The sequence below is a fragment of the Melospiza melodia genome, chromosome 8, assembly GCF_035770615.1.
Source record: "Melospiza melodia melodia isolate bMelMel2 chromosome 8, bMelMel2.pri, whole genome shotgun sequence".
In the NCBI taxonomy this organism is placed as follows: domain Eukaryota; kingdom Metazoa; phylum Chordata; class Aves; order Passeriformes; family Passerellidae; genus Melospiza; species Melospiza melodia.
Window position 1 is genome coordinate 26,267,632 of NC_086201.1, and position 20,583 is coordinate 26,288,214.

Below are 20,583 nucleotides of genomic sequence, written 5' to 3' on the forward strand. Positions count from 1 at the left end.
GGCAGACGGGCTGCCTCATACCAAGGGTGTGGCTCCTGGTTGGTTTGCGGTGAGCTTTTTTTTTTTCTTGTGGGGAAGTGGAAGGGGAACAGAGAGAGGATTGCTCATTTTCTTGACAAAGTACCAAAATTATAGGCCTCTGAAAAACTTCAGAAGGGGTTGTTAGTTTGGAAACTCAATATTTCACAGACCAGCAGCACTGGACGTGCTCTACAGCCTCCCTAGGACATGGGACTGTTGCACACGCTGCTTCCATAGGCAGGGAAAAATCTGGTGCTTTACGAATACACTGAGGTGAACTTCAGCTCCTCATCCAGCAGCCAAGCACCTACTCTGGTAAAGATGGAACTAAAAGCATGACCCTGTCTTCTAATCTTGCTTTTCCCAGGGAAACACACAAAATTAAAAAAAAAAAACAAAAAAATGAAGAAAGCTGGTATGTGGAAAAGAGTGAAAAGGCAGAACACAGGTCAGTGGAAAAAGCAGCAGTGGTGCCACTGCTCAGAAAAGCAGACAAAAGCAAAGGAGGTCAAACCCAAATGAAAAGGCCAAAAGCCAGGGAGAAGATGCAGCTGCAACAGAGAAAAGAAAGACTGGAAATGCTTGTGGTCTCCCATAAAGAACAACTCTGCTTTGTAGAAGCAACTTTTTATTCTTCCCTTTCCGCTGCTCACCCTCTAGGTCCCTGGCATTTTTTCTATGATCCTGATCACAATGTTGTGCTTAGGAGAAAAATACTATTGTAGCAAACAGTAGGAAATAAAATGCTCACTTCAAAGCATACAAGAGGATATCTTTTTAATAATATCTTGTTTTCACTAAATGAAGTTTTGAGTTTGTGGCTTTTTTTTTCTTTTTTTAAATTAATTTCGTCCATAACCTTACAGCAGAAATCTCTCACTGGGGTTTCTGGATGCAAGACTGCATATTTGTACTCCACAGTATTTAGAGAATTACATCAACAAATAAAAATTGTAAGATACCATGTATTTTTAATTGGTTCACTGCAGATTCCTGTTTAGTGCCAACAAGACTACACGCTACAAGTGAATATTATCTATCCTGAAAGAGGGAACACGTTCATACTATGGCAGAGACAGACAATTGTGCACAAACTGTGTGCATGTGCCATTATCAGAAATCTACTCCTTAGTTTATTTACTAAGAAATCTACAAAGACTTTAAGCCAAGGACAATTCCTCTCTGTCCAGTCTTCTCTGGTGATTAACTCAAATATGGATTTTTTTCCCCACATGCTTAAACAGATCTTTATTCCATGGCTCTGTGAAGAGGATTCTTTCTTCACACTAGCCTACCTGGTGCTTCAGCCACTCAGTCACAGGGGAAAATCAAGACAGAAAAAAGTTAATCTCCAATTATGTTATCAGCATTCTTGCACCTCACTAAATTTTCATGTGCTTCCACGTAGTAAATCATTGAAATAACCTTTTCTGCTAGAGATGTCTTATCTTTCCATCTATTAACCAATACTCTACCACACATTCATCTGTATGCCACAAAAGATTGTGATACTTTTAATTCTACTGTACTTTTTTATTAATATAGTTTGATATCTGTGGCTAGTTCGAATGTTTCTCCCACGGTAAAGAAACTGTAGCTCAGTGGCCATGTCCACTTTCATAATGGCTTTCATGTGGCCACAATGTAAGGTTTGGCAACTAAAGCATTTTAATTCAACAATCTAATAACACTACATTGTCCATTTTGGAATTTGGATGCTAAGAGTTCCAACTGTCCAAAGATGACTTAAAATCTTGTCTCCTAATTCCAAAGCCAATAATTTTAATTAAGACCACAATCCTGAGCTTGCTCTCTCTCTCACATACAGAAAGCCTTGAGAAAATTACAAAGCTCACCATTAGCAAAAATAAGGGCTGTTACAAATAGGAAGGGATTGGAAGTCAAATGATTACAAGAAAAAAATAGCCACAACTACTAATTAAACTAATTAAAAACTAATTAAAGTTTCCCCACAGTATGTGTATCTTTAAATTCACCGAACTGCACTGAGAAGCTGGCAATATCTGGGTAAATCCATGTGATCTGCTTTTATTGACTCTCAAACATTAGCCCACTGGACTCCCTCACGCTAAACTTACTACTTGAGATGCAAAAAATTAATAGCTTCAGAAATGGTTAAATGAAAACACTCTTAGGGTTTCATCTGTTCATTTAAATCTCCTTTGGGTCTAGGAATTTCTTGGTATCTACAGAGAAAGCAGGACTCAGAATAATTCCACATGTACTAGTATTAGACACCAAAGCATTCCAGCACCATAACAGGATAACACTAAGGCTCAAATTACCTCTTCTCTCTTCTACACAGGCTGAACAGACACTTGAAGAACACTGGGCAGAAGAGAGAAACAAAAGTGAAAAAAACCAAAGGAAATACAAAAATATGAAAAAAAAGAAATTAAATTTTAGCAATGTGTTCATGTCTCTACAATTTGTTTTTTCTCACAATATAAAACCCAACTAGATTCACTCTCAAAAGACAAGGAAGAAAATAAGGAACAGGGAACAGTCTAGTTTCCTGCTGCTTCTAAGAAAAGCAGTCAAAGCATGTCAGAGTAAAGAGACTTGGAACTGCTAATTTAGATGCAGCTTAAGATTAGAAATTCACTTTCATCTAAAATAAGGAACATCCACCATGTGCCTACCAAAAAAACTTTTTGCTGAGTCATTAAAATATATTTAAGTAGTTGGGCAATTGTACACACTACCTCTTCAGTCATCTGTTTCTTAGCTGCTTTATTAAATATTTCAGAAGCAGCTCAATCAGAAAAGACAAAGAGCATGAGTGGATGATACAAAACTACAGATATTTGGAATCTGTGGCAAGCTTGGCATAACAAGTTGAAGAAATGTAGTGGTCAGGAATGATTATAAAAAAATCAGTTTAACTAATCAGAATTCAAACAGTAATAGGGTAAGGCACAAAGTAAAACACTCCAAAATGTATTTGAAATGACAACGTTTTGTCTTTTGAACTTTTTGTATAGAACTAAAACAGAGCAGTTAACATTGGTGGGCAAGTAATAAATTAATTTCTAAACCTTTCAAAACAAAAATTTCCTTTTATAATTGCCATGTCTAATAATTGTATGATTTGCAGTAAAGCTGCCACTTCTCATAACTCTTTTTCTCTGAGAGCAGCTTTACTTAGTACAAAACCATCACAACCAGCTTTCTACCATGATAAATCTCAAAAATCCATCAGTTTGGGACTGTAATGAATGGATGCTGAAGTGGATGACAATGCACCCCAAGGCAGCAAACCAGGTATGTGTTCTCTTTGCTGGTGGCACACTAAGCACCAGCAAGATACTTCATCTCACTGTGGTCCTCCTCCCATCCACTGTGGATGTATTTTTTAAGTACTGTCATGCTTTTGCTCATTACAGTCACAGTTGGGCCTCAGTGTTTGCTTTTTCCCTTTAAACATCTGTCCTGCAATAATCAATGTGCACAAAGCAAGTTCTCAAAACACAACTGGTGTTTCAGAACAGAGCACCCAGGGAATGAGACCTGTCTCCATGTCCCAAGAAAAAACAAGATTTATGGCAACTTAGACAATTGTTTAGAGGGGAAAAGAAGCTATTTTTAACTATCCTTCTTAGTGGCTGCACTTAAGGGAGGCTCCATTTCCTTTCTTCATCTTACATAGCAGCCATAACTACTACTTCCTTTTCCCTCAGCTGTTTTTACAAAATATCAGGGCTTGCAGCTTGCAACTATGCACTGTCTTCAACACAGTCACAGGTTCAAAGCAAAAGCCTCCAAACCAACTGCTTCCAAACCAACTTCTGCCCTGAAGGGCAGCAGGCAACTTTACCTTTGAGTGTATCTATTTCTGTCCCACACAGAAATAGCAAGCCTGAATTAGGCAGGGCCCTGAGGCCAGCCAGGGGATCCAGATTCAAGCTGCTGTGTAAATAAGTGTACAAGGGGATGCAGACCTCACACAAACTACTACAGATTGTGGTTGTGCTGCTCAAGGACTGCTACTTGGTGTGATCATTTGCACTTGGGACAACTAAACTCCAGTATAGGAATCAGTAAAGACAGAGAACCCTGCTAAAACAAGTCTTCTGCAGCCCTTAACAGAACTAGATAAATGCTACCATATGCCAAGTATGGGACATGAGAAAGGAACTCTGTCTTTGTCTTCAGATGGAGACATTTGAGATGAAGACAGTATTTGTGCTCACATTTGTATACATTTGGTGAATAAAAACCGGAAGGATAGGAAGGGCAGAGCAAGCAAAGGCTACTGCAATTCTAAGCTCACTTCCAAAGACTGATCTCATCAGTCTTGCACAATACAATTCCAACACAAAGATGAAAATTCAAAATAAATCCAGCAGAACTGCAAGTTATCCGCTATCACACTAATGACCAGATACAGATCTCCCAGAGAGCATGATCATTTTCTTTTTGAACTCTCACACCCACCTTCCCCTGCCACACAGGAGTTTAAAATGCTGAGAATAATTTTGGGCTTTGTCTATGCAATGACAAATTATATTACCAGCTTGCCTCTCAAAAGTCCTGGAACCTTTTATTAAAATGCACCATAAGAGAAATCATTTGGAAATCTGTGGCATGGAACCTGTATATTCCTCAAGGACTAAAATAGCCCTTCCCACAATTTTACCTTAACTGCCCCTCTCCCCAGATCTTAACCAAAGCTTCTTATGATTCTTCTGAAAGCCTTATTTAAATATATATCTGAAATCACTTCCTTAATTACTCACTCAAGCTCATGCATGTTTAAAAGGAGTTTGGTAGGTGAGCCACCTCTTGTGGGCTGCACTGAGCCAAGTTTAGGTAGGCAATGATCGTCCTACACCGCCTCTAATCTCACCCCAACAGCATCTCCCCCAGAACAAATTATACATCCACAGTGCATCTGTCAATTAACAGCCTCAGAGTTTGTGTTCTGCAAGACAATAAAAGTAGAAAAATAAAGAAGCCTTACTTTTTGAAAGCATACCAGAAGAGTCAGAGAAGCTAAGCATTCCTCTAGGGAAGAATAAACTTCAGTCTCTTGCACTTCCTTTATGCACCCCAGTTGATCTGAGCACTTATCAAAGATCTCTTTTTAGTAACATGATACAACTCGTTTCTTTTCATTAAAGAGAAGAAATGCATAAAACAGCAATGTTCAAGTGGAAATAAAAATGTCTTTCTACAATAACTGAAATAAGGGCAGTAAGTGAAATTTAAGAAGAGATAGTATCAAGAAAGAAGCACACAAAGAACCACCTCTGAGCTGGAGGATAAAACATCCATGGGGAAGGGAGAAGCAGGAGAGTGTGCAACTGTGAAAGTCTATTCCCTGCAAGGCCTTGAAATTACCCCTTTTTCACCAGATGAGGCAAGTACCCTGCAGAGAGACACCTCATAAAAACCATCATAGTTCTGCACAAAGCATCTGAACTAAGGTCAGATAGTTGCTATAATGAGTTTAGGGGTTTATATGACTAATTTCATGCTTATTTATAATGCTCTGGTTGTATGTAATTTTGATTTTGTGAGTGAAAACAAAACTACAGGACTGTGCTCATTCTCTGCTAAGAACATTTGCATCTTCCCTTCTTTAAATGCTCCACTTGGATCTTAATCTGCAGGATTACAATCTCCTGCTCAAGCAGAACAATTGACAAGGGAGAAGGAAGAATGTCCACAAAGCCAGATAACATAAAATATGAAACTACAGTGTTAAATTTACTTAATTTATCCTACAGCAACTCAGCATCTGCATACTCACAACTTCTTTCCAAGAGCTGTTTTAACACTTAGCACAGGTTAGGAACATGCACAGAGTCAATCAAAGCACAGCAGCTGGCAAACTACTTTCCATCTGAACTCACTCTCTTCCTTTACATCTCTTTGTTAACTGTTCTTAACAATTATCCTCAAGCTGTTATGGTGTATCTCACTCTTTGTGCCTCCTGTACTATTAGGGGCATCTGCTATTAACTGTTTGTCCTCACATAACCAAGAAAACTTGAAAATACCTTTCCACACTTTCTTCAATATCTCCCACATTTTTCCACTCCTAACTCCTCTCCAACTAATTCTGGTAGTGTCCATGTAGAGATATGGCTACCAAATCCAGCAGAAGTATTTAACAGGGCTCACTTTGTGCCACATCACACTTACCTCTTAATTTTGCTATGCCTTAGAAATAGACACCCTCCAACTTCATAAACAAAATACAATAAAAAAGGCCTTTTCCTGTAAATGCTGTTTGAAAAAGCCAAAGCTCGCTCTGTTCCTCTTCAATCAAAGGGAGCTGAGTTTCTACTGGTGCTTTCTAATACTTATTGCTATAAAACTGCACTTCAAACTTCCTCTCACCTCAACTAGATAATAAGCTTTTCCTTAAATCAAACATAATTAACTGTACAGCAATTCATTGAACCATTTCTCTCAAAAACCACCACTCCTATAAAATGAGGAAGAGCTGGCATTCTGCAGTTCTGACCACATCCCTCCAGGTGAGACCCTCAGCCCCAGGACCTGTGCTGCTGGTGATGGCACTGAGCTCTCCAGGTGCCTTTGTGCCCAGCACAGCACATTGTTCAGCTGCAAGGTCCCTTTTCAGAAGGTGATTAGCCTGCCTTGTTTGCTGCAGATGAATGATGCTCCCGTGCCTGTCTAGACTGAGACTCGCTGGAATGCAGTTACCTCTGCACCTCGCATTCCCACACCTCAGGGAAGTGAGGCAAGCTGCAGTGTTATCAATGAAGCACTGAAACAAACTGCTTTATGTCATTGCCACAAAGGAATTTACTATCAGATCCCATCGCATACGTCACCCTCCTGTGCCATTAAATATTTCAGCTCAATGCAATAACTGTTTGTTTGTGGTACCCCTGCATTTTACACCAGTTGGCTGCAGTCACATGTTGAAAGCACATGTCGGTAACATAAAGGTAAATTCGTGACATGCTTGTTCTAGCCATCCTAAAAAGAATAACAAAGCCAAGGGTGGAGAAGGATGGACAAATCTAGGAAAGAATCAAGACACAAATACCTTCTTCTGTAATAACACTGGTAAACATCCAGCCAGGATGTCTAGTTTTATCTGGGGAAGCCAGGATATTGCGGTAGGCTTACTTCTCTGTATTTCCTGGCAGCCTCAATAAAATGCCTGATCTCCAGAACCTCTGTCAAGTTGAAAGAACTACCCATAAATGTGTACTAATGAATAAAGTATTCAGAACACAGGAATACTAAAAAGGCTTCTGGGATTACACCAGCATCTTGTATAATAAGTATCTGGAAACAGAATATAACTGTACTGGACTTCATTGTCCCAAAGTGATTCTGGATTTAAGCTTATAGCATGAACACAAAAACATGAAAAAAGCAACACCGAGAGGCTCAGAACTGGCATCACATCAGCACAGAAAGGGAAAAGTGACTTACTTATTAAATTTCCATTTTAAAAGAGAACATTCACATAAATGTTCATTTCCCCCTCAGCAAAGATATAAAAGACAAGTTAGTTGATACAGTAAAAAAGTTCAGTATGTAGAATTATCTTGATTTATCTTCAATTAGAAGCCTGTCTAAAGGCTGTTGTCTTTGGGTTTTTCTTTTGCATTATATGCATGAACATATTGCAGGAAGACTGGAAGTGCTATACAACAGTGTCATTAAATGTATGCTGAATTCTGATGACTGAAAACTATGGCTTTAACTACATTTAAAGATTTGAACTTGGTCGAAAAGATACCAATATGCACAACAAACACATTAAACCAGCACCAAAGAGAAGGCATATCTCACCTTGCTGTAATAAAGCAACCCTAAAACACAGGTACTGTATGGAAAACTCCACAGCCTTTCAGTCACTTCAATTAAGCACTAGTTTTCACTAATATGTAACAACACATTTATGGAAGATTAATCATAATCAAAAAGACAAAGACATTAAAAAGGTTGAGATTTTAAGCAAATTCTTATTTCAGTTAGTACAACTGTGGATTATTCAGGCTCTCTGTAAAAAGGTTCTGTAAATTTTTGCATTATATGCCACATAAAAACTTTTTTTAAATGTTCTTTAAAATGGAAGAGTTAAATGTGGAAACAAGCAAAATTTTGCTTTTCATCTGTTTCTTTACAGGTCAAACAAAAACCTGTTGCTGCTATTATATCATGAGCATTGGCTACACACAGTGCAGTTCAGACAGAGTTCTAGGGCACATTCTGGATTTACTGGCAATTTCAGATGCTTTCTCACTTAGCCAGTGCAAGCTCCCTTCTGAAACAGGGCATCCAGGAGTGAGAGGACAATGCACACTGCCCTGGTGCTACACACAATTCACTCTTCTTCACAATGGGTCTCCTGGTGTTTCAGGAGAACCTTAATTAACTGCAGAGCTTTTTTTTTCCCCACCTATCTTCTCCCCTCATTACTGGATCACCAAGTCTGTTCCTAGTTTTGTTTATACCACATTAAAAGCCCATTCTTTATTTTTCTGCATGCCTTATTATCTTCTCAGCTCAGGTCTTTTGTTGCTAACCCTTCTCCCACTCTTCCAAAACCAGTCACGAAAATCAACTTGCTGGCTATGATATCACTTTGGCAATATTTGCTTCCCTCACAATATTTGCAGACCTTCACTTCTTCAAGATGAAAGACTTTGTTTTGATAACTACTTCAAAGTACATAACATCTGAATACTTGTTTCCACATTTAACTCTTCCATTCCTCAACAGAACTCAATGCAACATCCCTTTCAGTACATTCCCTCTTAAATGCCCCCTAGATTTCCTCAGTGAAGTGACTCCTGCTCATAATATTCTTACCAGTCTCATATATTATGGCACCACTTATTATTCAATTGTCCTATTGTCTTAGGACCTCACTGATTTTTCCCCATAACATTGCAAAATGATAAGAAAATATTCTTACATTCTCCAAGTGAAACCACAAAGTTATTATATTATTACTGTATCACTAGTGTTCCTTACTTTAAACAACCCACCCTCTCCCCATTTTTAAAATTAATTTACTCTGTGATGCCATATTTAGACTGTGTAATCCTGTACCCAAAGGCCAGTTTTAAGTAGCTATACAGTCTACATACAGATTAGTAAAATAATAATAGGGGGTTATTTGTTTTGCACACAAACATTCTATTTCAGTATTTCTTAAAATAAGGGAAGCTAAATTTGCTGACAGCTTCCTTAATGGTACTATTTCTCTGACAGGAAACAATAAAAGACAACAAAGTCTCTCTATTTGCCACTTTGGATATTTCTAAGTCTGTATGGAAAAAAATGAGGAAAAATACTAGATTTGAAATTCTTGGCTAAAACAATGAGAAAAAAAACTGTGACCAAATAATTGTGTTCTGCTACAACAGCATTAACTACTACAGGTTAAATTTAACTAAAATTTAATTAGGTCAGATTCATCTTAGCATAACTAAAAGAGAAATTATTTAACAGGTCCTGATAGAATCTGGATGTAATTAATAAGTGTAAAGTTTACCTATCCCACAAAATAAGCCATTTCTGAAGATTTTTTGGAAGTTAAGAATGCCATGCAAACAGTAAATGTTCTAATATTAAAAGTGTTAGCAGCAGAACATATTGGTAGAATTTTGGTAACATAGTGAGTATGTAGGGATACACACAGACACACATTCATATATACATATATGTTTTACAATTTATCTTCACTGTATCTATGCCATACACATAAGAACTGAGAATTTGCATCTTTTCTATATAAAAAAGTTTACAGAGATCCAAATAATACCGCAGTGGGCACGAGGAATGATTTCTCCTACTGTTTCCACATCTTTTTTTCACTCATTGAAATTCACTGAGTCACTCATCGCTGCCTGCAGAGCCGAGTGAGAATAGCACGGGAGTTCTTGCCCTCCCGGCAGCCGAGGGAGCGGCGCGGCAGCGGCAGCAGCGGCAGCCCCGGCGCGGGGCCGAGCCCGGCTCCTGCTCCCGCTCCCGCTCCCGCTCCCGCCCGGCCGCACCGCCCCGGCCCGCCCGGCTGCTCCGGGGCCGGCAGCTGCAGCGTCTCGGCCAGAAATAAGGGAAAAGAACTTCAAACATGCAAACACTAGAAACCAACACCGCGCTGGCATCCAGACGAACTTCATTACATGGCTCCTTTTATCCTTCTCTGATTGCAACCGAAATTATTTTAATACAGAAAGCTGCTTCTTGGGCTAAGTGCCTGCTTTGCATATATATGGCAGCGCCACCGTCGAGCTAAAAGACAGCTGCTACAATTTTCCTACAACCTTAGTCTTCTTCACCTTACTATATTGGTTTTACATACCATTCATATCTCAGACAGGTAAATATGATAAAAACTTATACTTAAGAACTGTTAGTAATTTTAAAACATCTAAATTTTCAGCTAAGTCCCTTCTCCACAATTAAACATTAAAAAATCAATTTCTAGTGTTTAGATTTTAAACAAATAAAAAGACTGACAAAAATTCACAGCACATTATTTTCTGCAAAAAATATGTCCACACCAAGATTTTTGCAGCTTGGAAGGTACAGAAACGCTAAGCCTCCCAAAGAAATCAGCCTTACTGACTTCTCTCTGCATCAGAAGGAAGGACTAATTTTGAAGCAGATTCAGCAACAATGTGACTACAACAGAACCACGACTCTAACAAACGCAAGCATTTTTTTACAGTGGATAACTAAGCATACTGCTGTCGTATCATTTATTTAATATAATCACTACTAGAGAAAATGGCTTTAATGGTATCACAACCCACTATTTTTCCTGATACAATTTTGTGAAGTCTAACAAAGGATTGTGGATTAATTTGAAGTCTTGGGAAAATCTAATTAAGGTTCTTTAACATGGATGGTCTAGGAGTCTTGTATCAAGCATCTGCTGCTTTAATTGTAGAAATAAAATGTTTTATTTTTAACAGAAACCAAACCATACTGAGGAAGTCTCATAAGGGAAAAGCAAGAGCAGTAGATCATGTTTAGTCAGTTGTTCTTGTCCCTGAACTCCACTACAGTTTCTCACACCAGGTAAAGCTGACCTTTGTGACTTATGCAGAGGGAAGTGCACTTGATGCCAGGAATGACGAGCTTGAGATGACACTGCCAACGCCCAACACGGATATTAATTAGGTGCTGCATTCTCCAATGTATAAACTAAGGAGCCAATTAACGTACATGACCTACGATCATACTTACAGCCATCTCACCACCACCAAAAAACCCAAAAATCCTCTTACCCATCTTTTCTTACACCCATCCTGCTTACAACTCAAAACAGTCAAAGAATGTATAGTAAAAGCAGCAGCATAAATGTCAGCTTTTGGCTGGACATAATAGTAAGAGCTTCTGTACTGACCTGTTAGTGGCAGTGGGCAAGGTAATGCAAGGTTCCCTGAACCACTGCCAGTGTCACTGTCTGCCACTTACTCCAGAAGGTGACAGTTCATACCTTGCCATTACTCCTGCTTAAACAAACAATACACTACTTTTCACGAACTTCACAGATTGAAGCAAGTATAAATATATGCATTACAAAAACATTCAAAAGGACCACTGGAAAAGCCTGAGTTACAGCACTGTTGAAAAGAAGATCATAAGGAAATTTGATGTGTGGGGTATCTGAACTACAGAATACACACAGGACAATCAGCTAAATGTAGTTTTGAAGTGTGAAAAACAATGCATACCATTTAAGTTACTCATACACACTGTGAAGTTCATAAATGGATGATAAGCATTCAGTAAAATGATTTGGGCACTGTTTTGCAAGTTCAGTCAAAAAATTGGCTACTACATTGTCTCAGAAGCACCGGTTGTTCCACAAGCAGCAAACTAATTGCCTAGAAATGTGACTCTTCTCCCACACTCCTTAGCCAACTCCCACATCTCCCACAGAGGGATCCCTCATTCTCCCCCAGATCTCCTACAGCATGCCAAGTGAACAGGAAAAAAAATATTCTGTGCATAGTCTAGAGCAGTGTATGCATCAACACTTACATCCTGGGCTGAGTTATGCTCTTTTCCCTTGAAAAACCTCTACCTTGGAACTTTTTCCTCTATTCCTCTATTCAGTTCCTAATTTTTCATGAAAATGGTAGCAAATTAATCTCTTGAGACTTTTCTCATCTTTCACATATGGTTGAAATTGGCTAGCAGATTACGGAGTTAGAGGTGGAGACAGAAGGGTTCACAGATGTCAGTCTTCTGGGTCCATAATGCATATTTTTCCTTCCTTTTCTCACAGGGTAAACCAAAGAGAGAATACAGAGTACTGAGAGATACAAAAGGTAGACACATTTACAGTTCAAAACAGAACACACGATTCGAAGCAAACTCAGTAAGGCAACTGACAAAACTGACACATCCCAGTGAAGCAACATTGAAACAAAATGCCACCACCACCCAAAAGCTTGCGGTTTTGAAACTTACAAAACTGAGGGAAAAAGAGAAGGGTAAAGGCATCATCTGAATGACTGTGTGTCTCATTCATTCTCACAAGAAAGAACAGAGATCTCCCAAACTGCTACCTATAACCATGCTTTGTCTGCCTTCCCAGTGCAGAAGGTTCATTCCACTCATTCTCCAAGCAAGTCTGACAAATGTTCAGACACTATCTCTGTCTGGCTGTCTCATACGCCTTGGTTCTCATCCCACAGCAAACCAGACCCAATCCTTCATCCTTTCAAACCTCTCCTGTCCCAGCCTTTCTTCCTGCTCACCACACCCCCTGACTGACCTCTCCTATCAGATTCTCAGCTGCTCAGCCCAGCTCACAGATCTGCTATTAACACATTAACATACGTCTCCAGTCACGAAGGCACCATCAGGAATCGCAATTCTGGGAAGGCCACAGTTCTCAAAATTTTTAAAAACTGAAAAATTGCATTTTAAAACACTGATGATCAAAAGCTTAAAGACAGGAACATATCTAAACTGGTATTCCCTGGCAATTGCCTGTGTATGTATACTACATTACATTTTCAGGTGGATTGCCACATATTAATTATGGCATATCTTAAACAATCTTGCATTATAAAAGAGGCAAAAAAAAATCTACTACTGTTGCATTATGAAAAACATGATAATTAAGCACTGTAACAGGCCAGACTACCTAGACAGGCTGTGAAATCCCTCTTCACTGGAGATTTTAGAGATGTTAGACAGACATCATTATCTGTACTTACACAACCAGGCCATGGAGGAAACAGAGAAACAATTCCAGCCTTATGCCTCCGTAAACTTATGCTTCAGAAAAAAAAATAAGAGGGAAAAAAACCCAAAAACAATACACCACCAAAAATCACAAACAGGTAAAAAACAATCAACCAAAATAAACCCCACCAAAACCCCCAAAACAAAACACCATAAAAGCTACACTGTAGAAAATCAGTTTGCATACTGAAATGTTAGTCTTTTGGGGAACAATTCCTGTATTTCACTTATTCTTAAATTCAAAATCAAGCAGTGAGTAGATCCACTATGTCTACAATCTCAATAAAATTAATAGTTACTGCCTGCAAGCTATGCACAGATTCCAGTCCTACCCAACCTAAATCATCATCCAGCCTGTTTTATTCAGGGCATAAACATTTTGTTCCAAATGAAACTTTACACTCAGCTCACAGCCCTGGCTATAAAGTTATATTCTGCCCAGAAAATGACAGCACATATTCATAGCACAGCCAGACTGAGTCCAAACACAATGCAGCTCCAGGACCAGGCACTCTGTTGTTAAGAATAAAACATTGCTGAAGAACCCAATACAAATTTATTGTCTCTTCAGTGAGAAAGGCAGAGGAAAATGGTATTTACCAAGCAAACAATGCCACTGACTATACAAACTACTGATAAATACCCAATGAAATATAAAAATGGGAGCAACAATGCAGAACTCAACAAATATTTTTTTTACAGAAATTTGTAGTAAGTGCTAGGGAGATGCCATCAAAATAACCACTTCAACAAACCTCACTGTAAGAAAATTTTAAGAAATACAGTTATGCTTCCCTCTCTGTCCAGGGTGAAGTGAGGTTGGCCTGCCTTCATCAGAGAAGGATAGGCAGACAATTGAGCCAACTTTTTATACATGGTGCCTTTGAGGGTAAAACCATTCACACTGGAGCAAGATATCTGTGTAATGTCTCAGGGCTTGAAATTTGAGTTCCTTGGCCACCAGATGAGCACAGCTTCCATCTCCTCACAGGCTGTGCCAGCAGTGCACAGTGCAGTATCCCAGTACTGAAGTCTGCTTGGGAACTGGAAGCACCTGAGTCAAAATATCACAGAGGCTCACACAGGCTGATTTACCTAAAGGAAAAAGGCTCTTCCCAGCAGGGTGAACAGCTTGCACAGCTACACAATTTCTTTACACAAGCCCACAGCCCATGAAGGCCCAGCCTGGTGTCCAGGCTGCACTTGTGCTGAGGTTATCCTCCAGGCACCAGTGTGCACCTCAAGCCAACAGCCTGGCTTCCATTTCCCAGGCTCAGATTTCTGAGACGACTGCCAACACAAGCAGAAAAATAAGCAGAATTTTTAGGTTACATTTGAAAAAACATAAACAATGGGTGTAGCTCTTGTAAATAAGGAGAAATCAGGGTGCAGATAAGTTTAAAAATCCCCCACTGTTTAATATGCAAGATACACAGGGTCAGTTACTAATTTGAAACACCTAATTAGAAGAACTAAGTTGAATATCCAAAGGAGATTATTCCTCATTTCACCCAATTCACATTTCAGATAAATTATGTTGAGACACTAAAGTAACTTAAACGAGCACGGCAGAATTAGATAAAGATACTTCAGTTCACTCATTTTAATTAATAATTAAATTTTTATTAAAAAAAAAATCATTCTCTATCCAATTCCTTCCCTGCTTTAATTTTTGAAGCCCTGTTGAACTGCACGGATACAGAATTATGAAAATACTCCCAAAGATAAAAGGATATTCTGTTTGCTTTAATTTTCACCTTATACTTTCTGCAAATAATTTACACATTAGACAATGGAATGCTGTCTACCCTGGACATGTATGCAGAAGGAAAAGTGGTTCAGTATTGCATATCACAGAACGTAAGCAAGTGAAATGAGGAAAGATTGTATCTTTAATATCTGGTCCATACAAACACCCAAACAAAATTCTTTTGCAATACTGGGGAACAGCTCAAAGGTTCACCAACCACCTCTTCAGGCACAAACCCTCATGATGAACACACCAGAATCCTCTACAATATAAAGACATGTTTTTATATGTCTCCCAGTTCTAAACAAAAGATTTAGAAATAACTATTTAAAAGAATTTGAAAAATAAAGAACAAAATGTTGCAAACCATTTTTGTCCAATACTGCTTTTTAAACCTCTACCCAAGACTGCTGTCAGTAAAATGTCCTCACTAAAGCATTTCTCTTTACAAAGACTAATACATTATTTAAACACAGACTTATCAGATAACTGTTAAGATCTGTATTTTAAAGAGGAAACCAGTAATATTTTCCTCCTAAGAATCAGCAAATATTTCTGCATCTAGAGCTAGTTCTTTATTATATCTTCAATTAGAAAGGGGAAGGAAGAACCACCTTCTTGCTTCATTCATATTTCAGATTATGAGTGGAACTATCATCTACAACCTCACGGTAAGATTTTTTGTGTCATCTTCTTTATTCATTGTTTTATCTTCCCTTTCCTGTCCATACTAACCCCAGGTCTTTGTGGAGCTCTCCCCAGAGAGGTCCAGATATTCTCCTCCAGACAGAAACTTAAAAACCTGTTATCAAAATACTTTTCCTCTGATGTCATGATTTTGCATTTATAGGCACTCAATTCTATACACTGCTGAGATATAGTATCTGTTCACTAATCAGAAGAAAGAATTAATAGGGGCTTCAAAGCTACAAAGGCAGCATTTTCACTCTGATGGGAGCATACAGTTCATACTTTGGGGGAGGGGAAGAGAAGAAAGAGTGTTGGCTCTTTCATGAACATAAAAGGGCAGAATTACACATTAGTGTAGCTTCCCCATGTATAGACATTTTTTTCTGAAATGCAGTGTAAACTTAAAATCAGCCATTAGCTTCCTTAACTAAAGCTCAAATCATCCATGTAATTACTTTTACAGAGGATTATGACCAAGTTTCTTTTAAATGTGAATTGTTAAAATTTCACAATTAATAAATAAATCACAATGGGAAAATAGGTTCCTATTCACAAACCAACCGACCAAGCTGGCACCGTTAACACCCTTTTAACAAGGCAGAACTGAAATACTGGGAATGCTGTTGCCAGGTCAGAACTGAAGTGAATTGGGTAAACCGTGCAAATGGGCTCTTACAGCACCTGCCCAGCCCTTGGCCTGCTACAAATCTGTGCTTGCTCCTTCAGTAACCCTTCTTCATCAGGGCACGGAAATTACCAACTCACCGAAGTTTTCACAAAGGCAAAAAAAAAGCCTACACTTGATAAAAAAATTCATTTGAAAAAAAAGTTGAGATGCTGATGCTGAGCATTCTTGATTCATATGTGCTTTAATACCAAGATTTTTGACCTTCAGAAGTCCCTTCTCCCAGGAAAGAAAAAAAAAAAGAGGGGAATAAACCAAAAACACTCCTCAGAAACGACCACAGAGAGACGCTGCAGACATCCATCTAAAATAATGGCAGTCAAAGGTCAGGATGATATAGGGAACATCGAGCTTTTCATTTATGAATCTTTCTGAAAGAGACCTCTTAGTAAGCAGAAGCAAGAAAATCAGGGACTATCCAGTCAGAGAAAACTGCCTAAACATGTGTCATTTACAGGATTTTCCTAATAATGGCACCAAGTATCTTCAACTTTGACAAATTAATTTTAAGACCTCGCTGAAATATAACATGGAAACCACCATGCTTGTTGGGTCATCTAAGCAACATTCAGCAATTTTCCTCTGAAGATTCACTTATGAACTATATCCAGAAGATTACAAAATATCAGGAAGAAAAGCAAGCACTGCAGATTGGATCCCGATCAGTAAAACGACAGAGAAGTCGTAGGAGTCTTCCAAAAGTGCTGGAAAAAGCATACTGCAAGAACAATTGGTATTCCTGCCTAACAAAGCTGGGTTACACTCGAGGGCTCCAACACGTTAATCTGTCACCGTGACAGAAAAGCAAAGGATGCCAGACCAACATACATCTCTTTTCCAACACCCTGCATATCTAACACTGAGCTTCCGAAGACAATTAAAAATAGGACTACAGTATCCAAATATACGAGTAAGGATGCTCTTAGCATTTCTGCTTCCAACTTCGTCATAAAAAAGAGTACCCTTCAAGACCTTTCAGCATTCCTTAATAGCATTTTGTGTGTTCTATAATCACAAGTGACAAAAAGAAATAGCTCCATATTTGCTTCAGACTCTCCAGGGAAAAAAAAAATACACATTACAGTAATTCTGTTACAAAACTACAGCACATGTGTAAGGCCCCGAGAAGCACCGATGCTGATAAAATTAAAAATGGCTGTGCCCGAAGATCCCACAGCGAAACAGGCACAGCTCTGCTGACGATTAAAATATATATTAAAAATTCCTGCATTACCTTACAAAGGGCGAGGTATGCAAAACAAAAAGATTATATATATTTCCAAAACTGAAGTAAGTTATTAGACAAGAGATGCAGATCTAAGCAAAGCATTCTTACTGAGTGCAGGTCGAGCTCATTTACACAATAAAGCAGATTTTATTCCCCGAAACACTTAACGTATCACGATTTCAAAACTTTTATCAGGCTTCGCCGCTGAAATAGATGCCCAGCACTTTGTAAGGAGGCACCGATGTGCCCAAATACCAGCGGACCCCACCCCCTTCCCGCTGCCAAAATGGCCAGTTCGTTCCACCCAGTGGCTACTCACCAGCCGCAGTGCCGAGCAGCAGGGTGGCACTGGAGAGCAGGAGCACCAGCTCAAGGTGCTGCAGTGAGGCAGGCATACCTGGGCAAGCCACGGTTCGAGCCGCCAGCAGAAAAAAAAAGGGGGTTTAAAAAAAAAAAAAAAAAGAAGCCAAACCCCGAAGAGAGGAAATTCCTCTTGCTTTCGCACAGCCTTCCTTAACTCTCTCAGTTTACAATCCCGTCTGGAAGGGCAAATGGCAGATGAGAGGAGCCGTCTTCGCTCTTACTCCATTACAGCCGCCTGCCTTCATGCCTCGGGAGCCGGCAGCGCTCAGCGGACACGGGGGAAGCGCCTGGCTCTGCCTCCCAGCCCCGCGGCATCTCCCCCGTCGGGGAGGACGGCGGCACGCTCCCGACCCCGCTTGGAACCGGGCTATTTCCCACGCAGCTTCACGACATCGAAGAAAGCGCCCGCTTGGGAAGGGAACATATCCAGACGCGCCCACAGCGGTGTCAGTCAGCGCGGGCCCTGCGGGCTGGCCGGGGCACGGCGAGCGAGCTAGGCGCTCACGGCGGCGGCGCGTCCCATCCCGGCAAAGGTCTCTGTCCTCCGGCCGCCCCTCCTCGCTGCCTCACGCTCCGGGGAAGACGGCGGCGAGGCCCCCTGTTCTCACGGCGAGGGCTGCGGCTGCATCCCGGCCCATCTGCCTCCCGCGCCGGGCGGGCTCCTCCGCGCTGCCCCGGCCCCCGCCGCAGCACCGACGCCACCCCCGGCCACCCCGACAAAGGTGGGGCCCGGGGCGGCGAGGCCCCTCCTCGGCGGCTCCAGCTGCGAGCGCACCCGGCTGCTCTCCGCGGGCGAAGGCCCTTCCCGTCCTCCGCCTCCCGCCCCGAGTTTCCACAGCGCCGGGCAGCCTAGCCCGGCCTCCTCACGCCGGTCTCCACTCAGCCCCTCCGCGCTGCCAGCGCCTTCCTCCCCCCGCGCCGGGCTCGCCGGCGAGGGGCCGCTCCGCCTCCTTCCCCTGCCCGCCGCCGGCTGCGGGCGGGAGCCGAGCGAGGGCCGAAGCTCCGCCGCCCGCGCCCCCTCTCGCCCGCCCGCCCCAACAGCACGGGCGGCTCCAGACACAAAGGGGAGTCGCTGCAGCCGCCGGCCCGGGCGCCCGTCCCGCCGCGCCGCCCCCGCCGCCCGGCTCCGCCCCGCACCATAGAGGTGGCTCCAGGTAGGCAGAGCGGGGCCGCCGGGCGGAGCTCCGCCGGCTGAGGGAGGGGGCGCGGGGCCCAGGGCACCGCCACGGGCGGGAGCTGCGCGCAAGGGGCGGCTCCGAGAGAACGGGAAGGCCCCGCTAGACCTTCCTGGGAAGGCCGCGAACGGCCTCCCCCACCCCATGCAGGCTGCCTGTGAGAGAGGCTGTCAGCAGGGACGCGTGAGCTCAGGATTCACAAAAAACGCTGTAACAACAAGAAAAAAATGTTTAGCAGTCTCCGAGATTGCGTCATGTTTGAGCTCGGGGGCCTGCCTGTCACACGCCCGGAGCTTCTGCCTCGTCCTCGGGTTCAAGCCCCCGTTATCTCTGTCCCTGTGAACTCCCCAGGAGCGCCGGCCACAGCACCTACTGCTCTCCTGCGGTGAGCCCAGGCAAGTCATGGAAACACAGATCCCTTAGGTTGGAACAGACCTCTGAGATCATCGAATCCGGCCTGTGACCCATCACCTCCCTGTCAGCCAAGTGCCACATCCAGCCTTTCCTTAAACACCTCCAGGGATGGTGACTCCACCACCTCCCTGGGCAGTCCATCGCCCTTTCTCTGAAAAATTTCTTCCTTATGTCCAATTTGAAATCCACTCAGCTTCAGCCACGTGACTCTGTCAAGCAAAACCATTATCTACCTCTTAAATTAAAGATATTTTATGATTTCAAAATAAAGTGAGCTCACTCAGCTGTTTGTATGCTTTAACCTTTGCTGTATTGCACAGGACCAAAGAGCTGATGGGAGGGCTGCAACTGGAACGCAGTGTTTGATGTTCTGGCCTAGCAAGGCTCTTTCAAACAAGTTTTACTGGCTGTTGCATAGAAAAAGGGTTCTTAAGAACACCCTGCACACTGAAGGCACCTTCAAATCTGGGCATCACCAAAGGTTTGATTATGGGAAATGCTTCCCTGTGCCAAAACTCCTATTCCAGTTTCAAGGGTGAACTACAAGTTCAGAAATCCAATTCCACATCTCAAAATATTGAATGATACTACATAAAATGGTGTTGTTGCAAGTCAGAGTTACAATTTTAGTGATAATAAAAGTTTTCTGCACAATTCCATTCCTCTTCACAAGCCATAATAAATGAAATAGATGTAATCTGATACTTTGATCATCAAGAGAATTATTAAATAAATTGTACTAGGATATTCTTCATTGTGATGCTTTGGCCAGGGTCATAGTTTGACATTCCTAGGGTCAAGGTGAATTTACACTGATAGTTATAAAGTTGCCTACAATATTGTTACTTCTAATCTATGCAGATCCAACATGGATATGGGTAAGACAATAAAATATAGAATCACAGATTGTAATTTGTATTGCCACTTTCCAGAACTGCAACCACACGTTAACCACAGTATCCTTCCTGTTATTTGTGAAATATGAATGTCAAGAAACAGCCTTTAGAAGTAACACCAACACCAA

At 41.3% G+C, this 20,583-nt stretch overlaps 1 protein-coding gene across 1 annotated transcript in view; it reads right to left on the reverse strand.

Annotated features, from left to right (window-relative positions):
• Positions 1 to 18,621, reverse strand: part of BMPR2 (bone morphogenetic protein receptor type 2) — a 103,928-nt gene extending 85,307 nt beyond the window's left edge. The window contains exon 1 of the mRNA XM_063162380.1: positions 17,927 to 18,621. Within this exon, the coding sequence (XP_063018450.1) occupies positions 17,927 to 18,002 (76 nt within the window). The 5' untranslated portion in view covers positions 18,003 to 18,621. The remainder of the gene's footprint in view (positions 1 to 17,926) is intronic.
• Positions 18,622 to 20,583: the final 1,962 nt, after the last annotated feature.